Source organism: Colletotrichum phormii (genome assembly GCF_030913505.1).
Source record: "Colletotrichum phormii strain CBS 102054 chromosome Unknown BDP81scaffold_9, whole genome shotgun sequence".
NCBI classification, from domain to species: Eukaryota; Fungi; Ascomycota; class Sordariomycetes; order Glomerellales; family Glomerellaceae; genus Colletotrichum; species Colletotrichum phormii.
This window is the reverse complement of record NW_026851451.1, coordinates 644346-659755: the sequence shown is the minus strand read 5'-3', so window position 1 is coordinate 659755 and position 15410 is coordinate 644346. Positions and strand designations below refer to the sequence as shown.

The following is a 15410-nucleotide window of genomic DNA, read 5'->3' as shown; positions in this document are numbered from 1 at the left end:
GTGCATTTCCTTTAGTAACATCCCTTCTCCTAATCATCAACTGCTTTCATTAGTCCTGCGTGTCATTCTCGGCTGTAGTTAAATCAATTCACATTTTTAGAACTCCCGGACTTTCAATTGACCAAGCTTTACGTGAGGCTGTACGTACTCCTTAACATGGTGAGCCGATCATACTCGACAATGTGACTGAAAGGCTTGTGCTGGTTATCAATCCTACATTGTTCTGCATTAACGATGCCCACCCTAACACATCAGTACACCTAACTACGCTGTCAAATCTCCCATGATGTATATGTAACACACATTGATACTACCGGCCTAGCCGTGCCGGTAGCCGTCGTCCCAAACCGGCCTTCTGCTCTCCCCCTCCGAGTTAGCTTTTCAAGGCCCCGCCTGTGTTGCAAGTCTTTCGACAACGCTTTGTCGTATTACACACATGGCGATCGCTGGAACATCACTTGGTCTGTCGCTTTGTCAACAATGTTTGCCGACCGTTTCGAGTCTATGATGACTGCCTGCCTAGCAATCCTTATTATTATTATATATAAATACAGCAGCGTCGAACGTCGTCTTTGCGCGATAACGCCCTTTTCACAATGAAGCAGGTCTCGTGTCGGAGCTTTGCGGTGGTGGCACTTCGACAATGCGACTAAGGTGACTAGGTGGTGCTTTAGGCACCACCTAAAGTCAGTTCCCACCCATTCGCTCGCCGCCAACACTAGTTTCGAGAATTTCGTTGTTGATGATGTCTTTATGCCCATCCCTGAAGTCCTTCATGAGTGACAAGAACCGAGAATTTTTCCATTTGTCTCCTTGTTCATGTTGAACCGAGTCGAGGATCTGTCTCGCTGCCTCCGAAATATCCGAAGTTGACTGGCCGTGTTCTGCAGGTGTTTGATCTGCTTCGTCGAGGCCTAGGCGTTCCAAGTCGGGCATGTGGTCCGAAAAACTCGCTTTTGTTGGTACATTGACGGCACCAGTCTCAAGTACCGAGGGTGCGCCGGATACTTGTTGTGTTGTTGAAGCCGTGGCAGCGAATGCTTGTATCCTTTGTGCTTCACCTTGCTCAGAAACATCTGATGTAGAGGTTGTGGCAGTATCCACAAAGCCGCCGATGGTACCCCTGGATGATTGTGTGGCGTCTTCCGTTTGTTGCTCTTGCTCCAGTTCCCGCGCAAGCTGTTCCATGACGGTGTCCAGATCCTCCATCTGCCCGTCACCGTTGGCCGCCATCCACCGATTCATCTCAAGATCAAAATCAGCTTCGGTGCTTGTAGCTCCGTGATTTATACCGGCTGCAGAACCGCCTTGAGGCCCGAACAACCAAGGTCTTGAATGCGACCCCATCGCATTCTGCGTCAGCCCGGCTGCAGGCGCTCGATATTGCGAAGAAGGAAAACCTGTTATGTGACTTCCAGCACCTGGCGGCGCCCTAGAGAAAGTTGCAAAATCTTGCGCCCAACTCGATGCTCTCGGTGACGATGTGATAGACCCATCTTGCCGAGAAGCTGTCGGAATCTGTGACGCAGATTGGTAGGGGCTGGGAGAAAAGATTCGACTGTCAGGAGCCGCTGGTGTGTGGAATGTTTGTAGTCCTCGAGGAAAGCTTGATATGGGCGAGCTGTGGGTTTGGGGAGTGTTGAGGCTGACTTGTCCAGTTCCGTTGGAGTCAAGGAATTCGCCAAAGCCTGCTTGAGCCGGCGCCGAAAAGGCTTGAGTTGTAGATCGAAATCCCTGTCACTGTTAGAGGAAATACGTGAGAACACGGGGGCGATACTCTGTTCCTTACTTGCTGGGGACTAGGAGCACTGGAAAACCGATCTCGGTGCAGGCTTCGATCTTGAGCGCCATGGTCAACGAGGCCCTTGAACGGCGTAGAGCCGCTGCAGGAAGCGTCGGCCATGATGAGGAGGCTGGCGAAGGCTTTGTACGGGAAATAATCGATCGTTCCGGCCCTTAAGGTATACTATGTTATTCGAGTTCGCAATGAAATTGCTAGTAGTGTCCGAAGAGTATGGGTTTTGGTGTTTGAGACTGATCGCAGTCCTAAGGTAATGGGCGGTGTTGATCGAGGATTGAGAGCGAGCAGGGACCTATGGTGCGTTAAGAGAACAAATTGGTTGTAGAATGATAGACTTCATCGCCAAGCGCCACACAATATTTGAGTAGGGATATGGAGAGGAAGTACCCGAACGGCGTCTGGTAGGCATTCATAGATAGGTAGGCCATGTGAGGCTTTCATCGACTCGGACAACGGTTTACCTCGGCACCGGCTTGTACGTACCTTTGCGTCAGCGCGGCACCCACCCGTTATCGGGACTCTAAGCCGGAGCGGGGGGAGGGGGAGGGTCTCAGGTGTGATAAACAGGAGGCCCCAGGCGTCGATCTTGAGGGAGGTCACGAGTCTCAGGTCACGGGAAGATCTCACCGCCTTCCTAATATAATATCCCTCCCTGGCGCTCCTGCAATACGGCTCCGTCCCGTTAGCCAAATTGGATCTCAAGCTTGGGCTAAAGCCAGCTGGGAGCTTTCGACTCACTTAGGTGGCACTTACAGTGACACTTTGCCTTTTGCCTTGCAACATATACCCAGGACTTGATTCCCTCCCGCATCAACCCATCTGATGTTTTGATTGAGCGCAGTCCTCGATTTACAACATCAGCTATTATTCTCTGCAATGGTACGGCTTCCCACTCTGCACTTGGCAATCCGCTTTGCTAACATGGCTCTTTTACTTAGGCGTCTGCCCAGGTCATATCGAATTCTGGTCACGATGACATGATTGTAAGTGCTTTTGCAAATCTTGCTTGACATACCCGATCGCACGGTCTTCGTCGATACGGGAAAATATACATCATCGACGCCTGTGCCATGACATGCGATAGGCGGGCGCCTCCTTCTCCAGCACGTTCGGTCAGGCTAACATTCCGCCTCCTCTTAACAGCACGATGCCGTCCTCGACTACTACGGACGTCGCCTTGCGACATGCTCAAGCGACCGAACCATCAAGATATTCGAAATCGACGGGGACTCCCAACGGCTTGTTGAAACCCTGAAAGGGTAAGGATCGCACATTCCGGACCTTCAGAAACATAGACTTACTACTCCTGCTGACTCTGTCGCAGACATGATGGCGCAGTTTGGTGCGTTTCCTGGGCGCACCCCAAGTATGGAAACATTCTGGCCTCAGCAGGCTACGACGGCAAGGTCTTCATCTGGAGGGAACAGAACAATCAGTGGCAGAAGATTTTCGATTTCGCTCTGCACAAAGCTTCCGTCAATATCGTCTCTTGGTCACCACACGAGTCTGGGTGCCTCCTGGCGTGTGCTTCTTCGGACGGCAACGTGAGCATACTCGAGTTCCGCGACAACAGCTTCGACCATGTGACATTCCCAGCCCATGGACTGGGCGTGAACTCTGTCTCCTGGGCCCCGGCCACGGCACCTGGAAGCATCGTCAGCAGTTCTCCTGGTCCTGGTTCGGCAGGTGTGAGGCGATTTGTCACAGGCGGCTGTGATAACTTGCTCAAAGTCTGGGTTTTCGACTCGGCATCGCAGTCGTACAAGCAGGAACAGGAGCCCCTTGCTGGCCACACAGACTGGGTTCGTGATGTCGCATGGTCGCCGACGGTACTGCAGAAGTCATACATTGCGTCAGCTTCCCAAGATAAGACGGTCCGGATTTGGACCTCGGATTCGTCGAGCGCTGGACAATGGAATTGCAAGGTTCTCAACTTTGATGCAGCTGTGTGGAGAGTCAGCTGGTCTTTGAGCGGCAATGTACTCGCGGTCAGCGGAGGCGACAACAAGGTTTCGTTGTGGAAGGAGAACCTCAGAGGCGAATGGGAGTGCGTCAAGAGTATCGAGGAGTGATACAGATATCCATGTAGCGTCATAGGCAAGGCGTTCGCGGCAAAATAGGGCATAGATGGGTTATCGTGCATTTGAGTCGTGGATTTAATGTCGTTATGGACTTGATGCAAGCGTTGCGGATGACATGAAACAAGGCTGCCAGGCCAGCACCGCTAACACAACGCAGATATCTACTGGCGTGAACAATGTATTTCTCGGCTTAACCAACCATTTTTTTGCTCTTTGGAGTCAGTCACTTTCATACCAAAAGTGGCTGAGGCTGATTCTCAGCGAAGCATGAGCCCGACCACGCCCGCACCTCCCAGGAAAGCAAACACCGAGATCGCAAGGCTGCCAAGAAATGTGAGTCGAGAGGGGACTAAAGTCGTAGCAGCGTCTGATGACGATGTTGGAACAGGGGCGGCTGAGGTACTCGTCGAGACTGAGACGTCAGTCCTCTGGAGGACATAAATCTCCCCCGTCGAGTCCGATGTCATGAAGAGTCTCTGCTGACTATCCCAGGCAAGTCCTACCGGGCGAAAGCAGTTGTCTGGGCAGCTACTGGTGTCTGCGTTGCTTAAAACATCAGTGATTGGTGTCCGGCTGTCAGCCGGCTCTGTGGGCTCTCCGTTCGAAAATCGTATACTAGATAGCTTATACCCAATAGCCTCGTCTCGGTTCCCTAGACCGGTGTCAGTTATGCGACTAGATCTGGACAACAGAGCTCCGGCGCTACTTACAACTGCCATGGAAAGTTACAAAGGCTTCTGAGCCATCGGGCGTGAATTTGATGTCCAATGGAGCAGTGTGCGCCTGGAAAGATAGTCTTGGGGGCACATAAGCGGAGTTGCAGGTTGTATCGTTCAAGGTAGATGATGGGTTGAGAGTGAACTGATCTCCTGTGGTCATGTTGCCTCTGTTGGGAAATCCCTCGGTCGACCAGACGGCAAAGCAATTTGGATACCCGTAGTTACCGCCCTGATCATTGGTAGAATCACTGAGACGGCCATGAAAGTTGAGTTCTTCGGCAGGATTATCAGTGTGAATATCGACATTGTTCCTCCTCAGCTGGTCTGCCGAGTTCTCTACAGTCCATATACCGCCTGTGACGGGCTCTTCTGCCACGCCGACAGAGTTCCGCAGCCCCCATCCTAGAATAGTTCCCTGAGTTGGGAAGTTGAATGGCACTGAGTTCTCGTCGAGGCTCCCGATGTCAAACGCGCGAAGCTGAGCATGCCCAGCGGACTGGCTGATCGCACCCTCGTCGATGTTGGATGCGCTGCCTCTCGACACCAAGAGCGTGCCTGGACTTTTGTTGGATAGAAGTAACGTCCGGGTGGTATGGTCAGTATTGCTCATGTTCGCTATGAGGGTCCTGTTCCTATCGCCAACAGTGGCGGCACTGCTATCATATGGCCAGGAATATACCTTGTCGGCGGTCGAGGCGTACAGAGTCTTCCCATCCGGAGAGAGGGCTATTCCGTGGTTCAACTTTTGGTCGCCGGACACATTACAATAAGTAAGCTGGCTACTACACCTAAACGATCTTCCAAGAGCCATGTCTTACCTCTGGAGAATCGATGATAGTCCGTTTCTCGGCCACAGACAAGCAAGTGCCGCCGTCGTCAGTCAGCTTCAGATGTTTTACCCCAGAGTTGGCATCGACAACCAGAAGAGCTCCTTGATCGTCAAAAAGGATACTTCTAGGCCGAGTGAATCCGTTCGCGATTAGACCGTACGTCCAGCCACCGGCGGCAATAGGCGAAGTGTAAGTCGCCTTCAAAGTATTCCAGCAGTCCTGGGCTAAGACCGCAGAGAATTGAGTCGCGGCAAGAACGTGCAGAGAAAACAAGAAAATCATGTCGTTGGTAATCGGCATGCAAATGCGGGGATGGAGAAGCACGAGAGGGTAAAACGCGAATAACCGGACCGGACCTGAAGTCGTTGTTATAACTGGAAGCGGCTGGTGTCACCATTCTATGACGGAAAGATCACCTTGCGTTGCAGTGAAACTTAGCTTGGACCGACGGCTCAGCCAAGAAATGATGCTACACTTGTTTGTGCCGGGGGAGCTTGGCTAGGATCTAGAGCTGCAGTAGTGTGTGCCTGACGCTGATCCCCCCCAAGAGAATGAATAGGGAAGGGATGCGCTGTCTCTGTGTTGTGAGGTCGCATCTGTTTCAAGATGATGCATAGAATAGATACCACTTGAGGCGTAAGGCATTTTGTCTATGTTGTCCAAGACATGGAGACAGAAGCCAACGTCTGGTATACTACGTGATATTGTGAGTATAAGTGGACAAAGCCTAGGCTAACGGTTCGAGAACACAGCTGGCAGTGTGCCGCTCCTAGCCAAGTCAACATGGTCTATACTTGAAGTCACAGCGTCTACTACTCCCGTTATTGAAAGGACGAGAACATCATCACTGGGATTCTCACAAATGTCAACCATGAGCCCAAGTATCCAAGAAGCAGGCTTTAACATACTGATCACGTTGAGAAAAGCACTTCTAGGAGTACTTGAGCCCGTTTCAGCATTCAAAGACGTGCTTCTCGGACTTTACGCCGAGGTATCTCTGGACACCAACCCAAGCCTACTGGAACTGCTGACCGTCGTTCCTTTCCGCTCGAATGGTAAGCACAAGGCTTAGATTTGCTGCTGCTCGAAAATTGTCTTTCCGGGAAGACGCTCTTGTTTGATTATATGAAAAATGACCCACGACTAGTTTTTTCGCCTTGGTCTGACGCACCTATGAACACGCTCAATATAAGCCTCAAATAGCGGTCTTCGCCATTGATAACGAACGTTGCCTATGCATGGCCGACAAAGCCCACCAACCGTTTCGCGTATGTGTTCGAAGAAGTAGACGCAAGGAAACCAATATTTCAACCCGCAAAGCCAGGCTGCGCTACACCATTACGCCCGTTCCCGACCTCTCGCCGCCCAAGAAAGTAGCCAAGCTTATCGGCCTCATCGGAGGCCGATCACGCTCATTTCCAGGGTCCAAACGCGCCTGATCCAGACCTTCAGCATCCCCTCAACGCCCTCAACACTGTCGAGCTCCACGCCTTCCCACCAGCAGCGTCTCGCAGGCTTCCTCCAAAAGAGGAGCAGCTTCTGCGCCATGCCAACAGCATTACTGCCCATATCGTTGCCTCTGATGTCGCTTCGAAGGCGTGCCAATGCTAGGCTGCAGACAACCGCCTTGTTTGGTTCTCCTGCCCTGTGACCCCAGTTGTCGTTATGGTTGAATCCGCTAGTGAACAATTAGCTCCATGCTCGAGGCCAGCCATTACCATACCGGGGAAAACTTACCCTGCTGTAAGCATTTCGATGAGGTGGGCTTCCGTAGTACCCGGCTCATCACTGCGCTTAAGACCTGAAAAAATGCCCGTCTGTTGAAGAAGGGCTCTTCCAGCAGCTCTCTTGACTTCCATCATTTCAGGCTGCGTAATATCGGCCCGCGGGGGTATGACGTAGAAGTCGAGATCCTCTCTCAGAACGATGATGCCAGCTCTCTTCGACGAGTCGTCTCGTGAGCCCATTGGGTCTCCAGTCGCAGGATCCTCCTCCTGAGAAACGCTCGGAGAGGACTCAGCAGGTATCGACTGTGCAACGGTGCGGAAAAAGTCCAGCATATACTGCAGGGATGCCGGGTCATACTGCCGGGATGTTGTCAACAATCGATATGCGCCATGTATGTTATTGTGCGCGGAAGAACCTGTACTTACGTCTACTTGTACTGCATCGCCCTCAGTAAACCCTCCCATGTGCCCCTCGGGGAATAGGCCGTTAGGGAACAACGACAGGAGGACAAATTCGGGCAGTGTCAAGAGTTCGTCCCTCGACAGAACAAATCGGGTGCCCCTGCAGACAACAACCGTTAGCGTTCAGAGTCGGACGTTGCGTAGAAGTAAACCCTACCGGAGGTCCATCGCGATCGTCTCGTCGGCGCCAACATCTGTCATCATATTAGGCTTTAACCGAATCGTCCAGATCAAGTAGAAACTCACCTCCAATTGCATTGATAGGCGGGCCCCCTTGTTGCACCTGAGTAATAATACTCGACGCGCCTCCGGCGGTAGCCATCAGGAAAGCGAAAGATTGGAGTGGACTAGGTCCCTCCGAGTATGCTGGGGGTGGTTCGGCGTTGTCGTCCTTTGCGGAAGAGCCCCCTTTGGTGTCTCGGGGAAGCGCACGCTTTGTTTCTGCGAGAGCGTGTTCAAAAGAAGTCGAAACCGATTGTTCTGCAGAGAAATCTGGAGCTAGAGATGCATACGACGGCGCAGCAGGGGATGTTCCAGCGACAGCGACAGTGATGGCGGAGCGGAGATCGTGAGCGGGTTCGGAGGGCTTCTCGAGTGAATCGCAGACTGAAGAGAAGGGTGGCGGCCGGGAAGTTGATGCTTCGGAGGGATACTGAGGAGGGGGCGACTGGGCGCCGAGACTGGACTCGCCTGCACTTTCTTGCTCGGTCTTTGCTGGTAGCTGAGGGGAGTCTTCTTCTTGAAGAGTGGTGACTGTACGCCGGGCGGACACGGGCTGCCCGTTCCTGACGTGTTGCGAGCCTGGCAACGTGATGGCGGTTTCGACAGGGTATCGAGGATCGGATCGTAGCTAGATACAAAGCAGTACGGTAATTCGACCTCTTCTTAACTAGTTGCAATTGATGGCATTCGTGAATAGGCTTTGTTTTCAGACGCTAATGCGAAAGCCAAATGAATGGTCTATCCGTAACGGAGATTCCAGTGACCCAAGTGGTTTGCGAAGGGCAGACGTGCAATGAGAGAGGGAGAGAGAGAAAGACGGGATGCTCGCGAAAGGGTAGTTCGTTTAGTACGGCGCGAAACGGGGTGACAAAGGTCGCCTTGCAAGCGCAGGGGTGGCAGGTGTATCTTGGGTCTAGAGAAACCAATGGTCGCTCGCGAGTGTCCGAGCAAATGGCGGATGGGAAATTGGTCGTTGGGGGGCAGTTTGATGAGGTAGAACAAGCAGGGGAGGATGGCGGCTATTTCCTTAGTGACCAAAAAGGCAAGCCCAGGTACGATTGACTGTACTTCGTCCGGATAGAGCACCTCAGAGGCTCAGTCTGCTTTGTTACCCGCTGGGGTAACCCTGAAGTACGTACCCAGACTACCTGGGCTTACCTTAAGGTAACGGAAGGAGGTGGTTGGTAACTTGGTGCAGCCAACGAACGCAGCCTGGGCTCATGGCAAAGTAATAAGCCAAGGTACTCCGTACGGATAAAGTACATCAAGGTAAGGTAGGTAGGTCCGCAAGTCTGTACCTTGACTGAGTTGCTGAGGTACGAGATGCCTCTTACCTTCCTCACAACCATGTTTCCTTCTGGATGACGGCCAGCAGTGTCACTGCGCGATTTCCATGCATCTAAGCAATACGCGATGATCTCACGTGCCATGCCGATGGTCTGGTCACATCCTTTAAAACCTTTAATCCCTATAAAAACACTAACATACCTTGGGCATGTCCCATTTTTTGGCCAAGTGGAAAGCAATGCTGTGGTGGGATGAACAAACCAGCAGGAAGACCCAAGTCGCCCATCTCAAGACAGCGTCGTTTCCCCATTCAACAAATGCATTGACCACCATGCTTTGATACCCTGCACAACCAAACTCCTATCCGCTATTTATTATCCTCATCCCGAGCATCGCGGCATTCTGGTGATACTTGCGGCTCCTCAGCTCTATCGGCTTCTGTCGTTGAACCCACAGTAAAGACGATTGTGAAATTCTAATACGTGCTGTTTCTTGGAGAGACATTCTAGTCAATCCCCATATCTCGGCTTCCGCTTATGCAACCAGAGCCAGTTTGTGGTGTGCGGCATTCATCCTCCCACTCCGTACTGCAAAAACCTTACTCGATTTCACGGAGTCAAAATCGAAGCAGATAGGCTTGAATACCAGAAAGCACGGAGCCATACCGCACAGAGGGACCTTCTTGCTGGTTGTCCCCTTCACTTTTGAGCTGTAGTTCGGTGAGTGTAAGGTTACGTGGGCTACCTTATCCACGCGCTTTCACTGTATCGTCACGGCATCAGTCTCAATTAAGACAGTTGGCACTTACTTCATTCATCCTCGTCACTGCTATCACCAAATATTGATTTGAAGACATCGTTGCTTGGTCGAGAGGCCTCGCCGGTCTCGCCTTCGAGCTTCAAGATGTCGGCCGTCGGCTTCGACAACTGCTTCGCCACATCGGAACCCAGCATGTCATCCACATCTGCGTTCGTCCCACGAACAAGCGGCTCGTGGGGCGTGACCTCACTGGCAGACACTCCGCAGGATGTTTTGCGAGGCTCTGATGGAGCCACTGCATCCGAATCTGGTCGCGAATGAGCGGGAGGTCGGACATTGAACCGCTTGCACAGTAACCTGGTCGGGAAGAAGTCTGTAGTCAGCCTCGTCATGCGCCCATACATTCCCATCTTGGCCGCTGTTTCAAGAGGATCTGCCTGCCCAACTGGTCTCAGGGCCTGCTGCGCATTGTGAGCAGAGCCTACGCCTGCGCCTTCCTTGGACCCAGTCGAAGCTGTCGTGAACCGTGTTGCCATGAATCCTGTCATTGGCTTGAATAGCTGAGCACACCCATAAAATTCTTCGATCTCCTTGACATAGTCACCTTCCGTCATGCCTGAAGGCTTGGCGGGAGCCGAACCTCCGAAGCCCGCGGCATCCTGTAGATAGAGCCGATATCTCGACTGCTTGGCCTCGTCGTTCGCATAAGGCCCTCCTGTGACTGATCCTCGACTCATTGCGGCAATGGCTGTTTCTTTGGCCAAGACAGGTATGCTTCCTAACCTATCTTGCAGCTTTTGCTCTGCCGTGCGCGCATGCTTGGTCGGAACCTCGCCTTTGGCAGGGGGGAGATTTGTTCTGCCAGTGGCCGCAGCCAGTCGCTCGCGAGCAGCCGATGACATGTAGTCAAAAATCGATTTGCCGGGCAATGTCGATTCACCCAGAAGCAGCGCGCGAGATCTGGGGTCATGTTGAGCCGTCTTGGCAGCGTCTGCTGTAGAGATATATGCTGCAGTTGCGTTCCCGCCGACAGGGCGCTTCGTTGATCTCCAATCATCGGGTACAGTCGGGGGATAATATGGCACCGCGGATTGTCCAGACAGCCGAGACTCAACACTTTGGCCAAGAGTGAAGCCCTTGAGCGGCAACTTCCCATCAAGGCATCGCATCTGGCCATAGGCCTTGGCCGATGAGGATTTGGCGATGAAGACCGGTTTCGACCTCAACGTGGGGTTCGCCGACAGACTGGCTGGTTGCTTCTTCTTTTTCCTGCTCTTGTCCCCACCTAGGACTCGATTGTATGATATTCGTGGCCCAATGTCGTACGGATCTTCGTCATCTGAACCGGTGTCATTCAGTATGCCCACGCCCAAGCCCCCACGTGCTGTCTGGCTTTGCTTCCCTGTTTTGCCAGAAATACCGAGTGCAAGTTGGTGGCCATCCGCAAATTCATCGCCGTTACTTCTTTCCTCTTCCATGCCAAGTTGATCTCGATTCGTCCGTGTCATGCCTGAACCAGACAGTTGAGAGAGTTTTTGCTCTCCCGTGAAACCCAAGCCCTGGCGGTTGCGCTTGCGATTGAACTCTATCATGTTGACATCGTCTGGAGCGAACAAGTGAGTGTTTTCAGTAGTTGCATCTTGAGTGCTGGTCATGACACCTAGGCGGGCGGTCCGTCGTACTTTGGGGCCAATGCCCTGCCCGTCCTTCCAGCCCATCTTTCTCAAAAGCTTGAGGCCCATGGTATCGCCATTAGCTCTTGCTAAGCCAGTGAAGTCGCCAGCGTGATGCACATTATGACCCGAAGCTCCAAGAGCAGAAAACGGATCAGTTGTCTGGATGTTCTGAGTAGCAGCAGCGTCTGCGAGATCCTCATCGTCCATGTAGTCCTCTGGGCGTTGTTGGCTCGTACGTGGCTCGTTTTTGCGACGGTTCGTGCGACTTGAGACGAATGTAGACGGCGTCCATCCTTCCTTGGAGCCAACTGTATTGAAGTATCTGGTTTTCTTTTGTCAGTCAAATGATAGCTAAGTCTGGCCCAGGTGCTGGGGGGAGACTAACCCTGCGCTCCATCCACCCGTGAAAGCCCCGTGAAGACGTCGCCTTCCATGTTCATCCCTTACTTCCTGCTTATGTACTGGAACATAGGCGCCATCATCGCGGACTTCCGGGTCAAGCGGCGGGAGAGGGGTGCCAAAAGCGACGTGTGCGGCGGCTTCATCATGCAAGTCAGCCTCGTAGATAGCATGCGACCTCTTGCTACGCGACATGTAATGACGACGGTGAACGACTGTGTAGGCTTTCCTTGATCAATGTGTCACTGCCTCTATCCACCTTAACGAATCGAGTGGGTGTCTGCGTAAAATATGTCAAGTTTACGGCAAAATGAAAGGCAAGCGGTTGGAGGATATTTATCTCAATAATGTTGGGCCAGGGCATGCTTGGGGATTATAGAGGTGAGGTGGACCACCTAGGTACCTACCTAGGTAGGTTAAGAAGAAATTATTATCGATAAGATAAGATAAGGTGACCAACCATCCGCGACAAATGATAAGGTACCGGCACCCAACGTGCCAACCCAGGCCAAGGCCAGTAATTTGTAAGGTAGCTTACCTAGGTCGCGGGCAGCACATGGGACGAGGTTGCTATTGTTATTCTATAACTTCCAAGATACGCAATCTACTTCGTAAAGGTACCTCACCTCACCTAAGTCGCTCTGCATTGTAGAATTAGTACGGATGCCCAATGGAACCAAGGTACCGCAAATCATTGCGCTAAGGCAAGGGCACTTGAGTCTCCAGGCAAGTACTTTTCTCCCGTCAGTTGCGGATGGAGTCAAAGGAAAGAGTACAGGTGAACTTGCCCATCACCTCCGGGGGGCCTTCTGGTCCCCCTCATCTTTCCGGCGTAGCGACGAGTCTTTGAAGATCATTATGGCTCAGGTCTACCCGTACGGAGATTGCGGCACCGAGTGATACCGAACAGGACAAAGTTGGAATTCGGGAAAGGGGGAATAGACAAAAAGATGTACTCCGTAGGTATTTGACGATGCTTGTCTCGCAGTGTATCAACCCTTCCTCACAGCCGCCCCTGGTGTAAAGTGCAGTGATTCATTCTTTGGCGCGGCAGCGTTTGCAATTTCCCATGGATGCGTATCTTCACGTAGCCCCCAGCGTGCGCTTGATGGATGCTGGGAAGTGGACTGGTGGAACCTGAAAAGGCTACGAAGTACCTGTAAAGTGTAGACTGTATTTCTGTACAGGGTCGGGTCAGACATGGAAGCGTGCCAGATGTACGTAATAACGAGGCATTTCTCATTATGTAGGTATTCTAAATCTAGTCTGCATGACAGCCGCCCTGTGATTGATGAAGAATCAGAAGCAAGGTAGGGCAAGCTACCTAGGATAGGATATTCTTGGACTCGGCTCTGCATCAACATTTGTCTAAGACCCAAATATGTGCTCCGTATGGAGTATGGTTCTTTGTCTTGGGAATGGATGTGGGAATTTGGGAACCTCTTCTGGTTCCTCCTGCATGATATCCTCGGTTGGTTCATGACTCTTGGGTACCTGACTATCCGTACTGTGCAAGGTAGTCCGTGCTGTTGCAACTTGCTCGGCCTGAGGTGGCCTACCAAGGCCCAGGCCATTCGCGAATTCTCCAGCTATTCGTGGGCGTCCACGGCCTACCCGACCTTATTTAGGCCCAATCACACCACACTTGAGGAGTCGGGACTGGTATTGGGCAACTGCTCCAAATTCATTGCGGATACCCCATTTAATCACAACCAGATGCTGATCAGCGCAGCTTGATGCGCAGGACTCAGAGCCCTTGTATTGTGTACGAGACTTGAAAGTTGAGATTGCAAGTTTAAGGCGCATCGTGAAGTTCTTTTCTGGTGTTGTATCCGGGATAAAGAAGAGGGTTGCCGCATGGTTGCCCATTGTTTCCTTCCTGCCTTGGCTTGTCTCGCCTGAGGTACCTCGAGGTAAGGTTCCTTAAGGTAGTGTAAAGTAGTTAGCCCATGTACGGACAACTGGACCTACCATGCTATCGGTTACTCTAGGTACGTTTGTCTGAGGTACCTTACCTTGCCGAAGGCAGGGTGCTTTGGGAAGCTTAGGCGAAGAAGACTCTGCGATAACCCAACGTGCCAACCAAGTTAATCCGAGGTTCTCCAGCGCGGGGTCTGCATTCCTGCTCACGGCTTCTGTCGTCATTTCTGATGAACCTGATTTTGGGTAAACTTGTTTCTGCCCTTCCCGGCCCAATTCTTCAGGGAATGGGATGTGAGATAGATAGGTATCCGTATCCGTACCTAGATGCAGATAGTCGGACACAGGCATTCTGCGGGTACATCGTACCTTATTAGAGCGCCTGCCATCCGACACACTAATTTCCCAAGGTACGGGACGATATGTGCCCCCCTGACGTATAAGGCAAGGTAAAGGTGAGGTAGGTCGACATGGCACCACGCCAACAATAAGGTGGCGCGCCCCGTCAAACAAAGACGCTGGAAAAGGAGATTTCATTTCGACCTTGCTCACGATCAAGTCGGCCTAGAACACCTGTCTTGAGCAACAAAGTGGTTGCGTCTATCCATGAGTTGCCAATTGGAAGCATGATGCAGTCGTAAGTACGGATGCCTGAGCTGGAATCTGGAGGTAAATAGCCGTAAGGTACGAAGTAGGTAGGTAACCGACGGGACAAGCGCCCGGGCAAACACAACTTGAAGTCTTGAATCTTGACCAACCTAAGGCAAGGTACCAAAAGTTGTAACTTCACTTCCACCTTCTCAAGTTTTCTCAATTCTCCTCCTCTCCTTCTATCGCTCTCCCCGCCCTTCCTACTCACTCCTGTCCTTCTTTGCATGCACATAGGAACACACAGACAGCACTCACGCCCGCACGCCCTCATCAGACGAGACTGAACGATCGCCTTCCTTGCTTTGCCTGGTGTGGATACCTCAGCCAGCTCTCAAATCATCCTTGCAGGGATTGATCATTGCCGCTCACTTTTACCTTAGGTTCCATGAGTCTTGTTGCGCGCACTTTCTCCCTCCTCCCCCACCTGCAACTACGGATACTCATCAACCATTTGTCGCTGTTTTCTCTCTCTATCTCTTTCGCTCTCTCTCCCTCTGAGTCTGACCGCTCGTCTGCTTCGGTGCCTCATCCCCGACAAATTTCCACTTTCGCTTCGGACGGTGCAGCGCTCGCCCTTCTCAGTGCCTGCTTTGGAACCTGCCCCCTCGCTCCCCTCCCCTCCCCTTCAACCGTACGGATACCTTATTCTTGTGTGGAACTTGAAGTAGGTAGTGGAGTCGGTGGTTCCCCAGCCCCCCCCCCCCCCCCCCATACCTTACTACGTACCCTCCATCCCATCCTGAAAGTGTCCTACCGTACCTGACCTCACTGTTCGGTCCACGTTCTGCCTCTTCCCCTCTCGTGTCGCCAGAGGAGCCGGAGACTGTGCCAGCGCCAGCGCCAGCGTCAGTGCCAGTACTCCGTACACACAGCGAA

At 52.3% G+C, this 15410-nt stretch overlaps 5 protein-coding genes across 5 annotated transcripts; 1 reads left to right on the top strand and 4 right to left on the bottom strand.

Annotated features, from left to right (window-relative positions):
* Positions 1-687: 687 nt before the first annotated feature.
* On the bottom strand, positions 688-1903 carry BDP81DRAFT_318599 (uncharacterized protein; the record flags this gene model as incomplete). Its single annotated transcript, XM_060584369.1, has 2 exons — positions 688-1734; positions 1790-1903. 2 exons carry the CDS (start codon positions 1901-1903, stop codon positions 688-690), a joined length of 1161 nt encoding a protein of 386 aa, XP_060445743.1.
* A 586-nt stretch (positions 1904-2489) lies between these two features.
* Positions 2490-4011, top strand: BDP81DRAFT_219052 (protein transporter sec-13). The gene is made up of 4 exons (XM_060582768.1): positions 2490-2680; positions 2752-2784; positions 2945-3060; positions 3126-4011. The coding sequence occupies exons 1-4, from the start codon at positions 2678-2680 to the stop codon at positions 3871-3873; spliced, it is 900 nt and encodes a 299-aa protein (XP_060445742.1). The 5' UTR covers positions 2490-2677; the 3' UTR covers positions 3874-4011.
* A 302-nt stretch (positions 4012-4313) lies between these two features.
* BDP81DRAFT_304491 (soluble quino protein glucose/sorbosone dehydrogenase) lies at positions 4314-5671 on the bottom strand (the record flags this gene model as incomplete). The annotated part of the gene is made up of 3 exons (XM_060583148.1): positions 4314-4534; positions 4593-5343; positions 5420-5671. Coding segments are annotated over 3 exons (1224 nt in total), but the record flags the coding sequence as incomplete, so codon positions are not given.
* Positions 5672-6823: 1152 nt separating this feature from the next.
* On the bottom strand, positions 6824-9191 carry BDP81DRAFT_393825 (uncharacterized protein; the record flags this gene model as incomplete). The annotated part of the gene is made up of 6 exons (XM_060587871.1): positions 6824-7109; positions 7169-7515; positions 7585-7720; positions 7778-7814; positions 7867-8470; positions 9177-9191. The coding sequence occupies 6 exons, from the start codon at positions 9189-9191 to the stop codon at positions 6824-6826; spliced, it is 1425 nt and encodes a 474-aa protein (XP_060445740.1).
* A 747-nt stretch (positions 9192-9938) lies between these two features.
* BDP81DRAFT_318306 (uncharacterized protein) lies at positions 9939-12158 on the bottom strand (the record flags this gene model as incomplete). The annotated part of the gene is made up of 2 exons (XM_060584348.1): positions 9939-11886; positions 11950-12158. The coding sequence occupies 2 exons, from the start codon at positions 12156-12158 to the stop codon at positions 9939-9941; spliced, it is 2157 nt and encodes a 718-aa protein (XP_060445739.1).
* Positions 12159-15410: the final 3252 nt, after the last annotated feature.

Bases quoted from the DNA above. Each gene is read 5' to 3' on its own strand.
- BDP81DRAFT_219052 (XM_060582768.1), top strand. The intron at 2,785-2,944 runs GTAAGTGCTTTT...TCCTCTTAACAG, and splicing joins CTGGTCACGATGACATGATT to CACGATGCCGTCCTCGACTA. The intron at 3,061-3,125 runs GTAAGGATCGCA...ACTCTGTCGCAG, and splicing joins CTTGTTGAAACCCTGAAAGG to ACATGATGGCGCAGTTTGGT.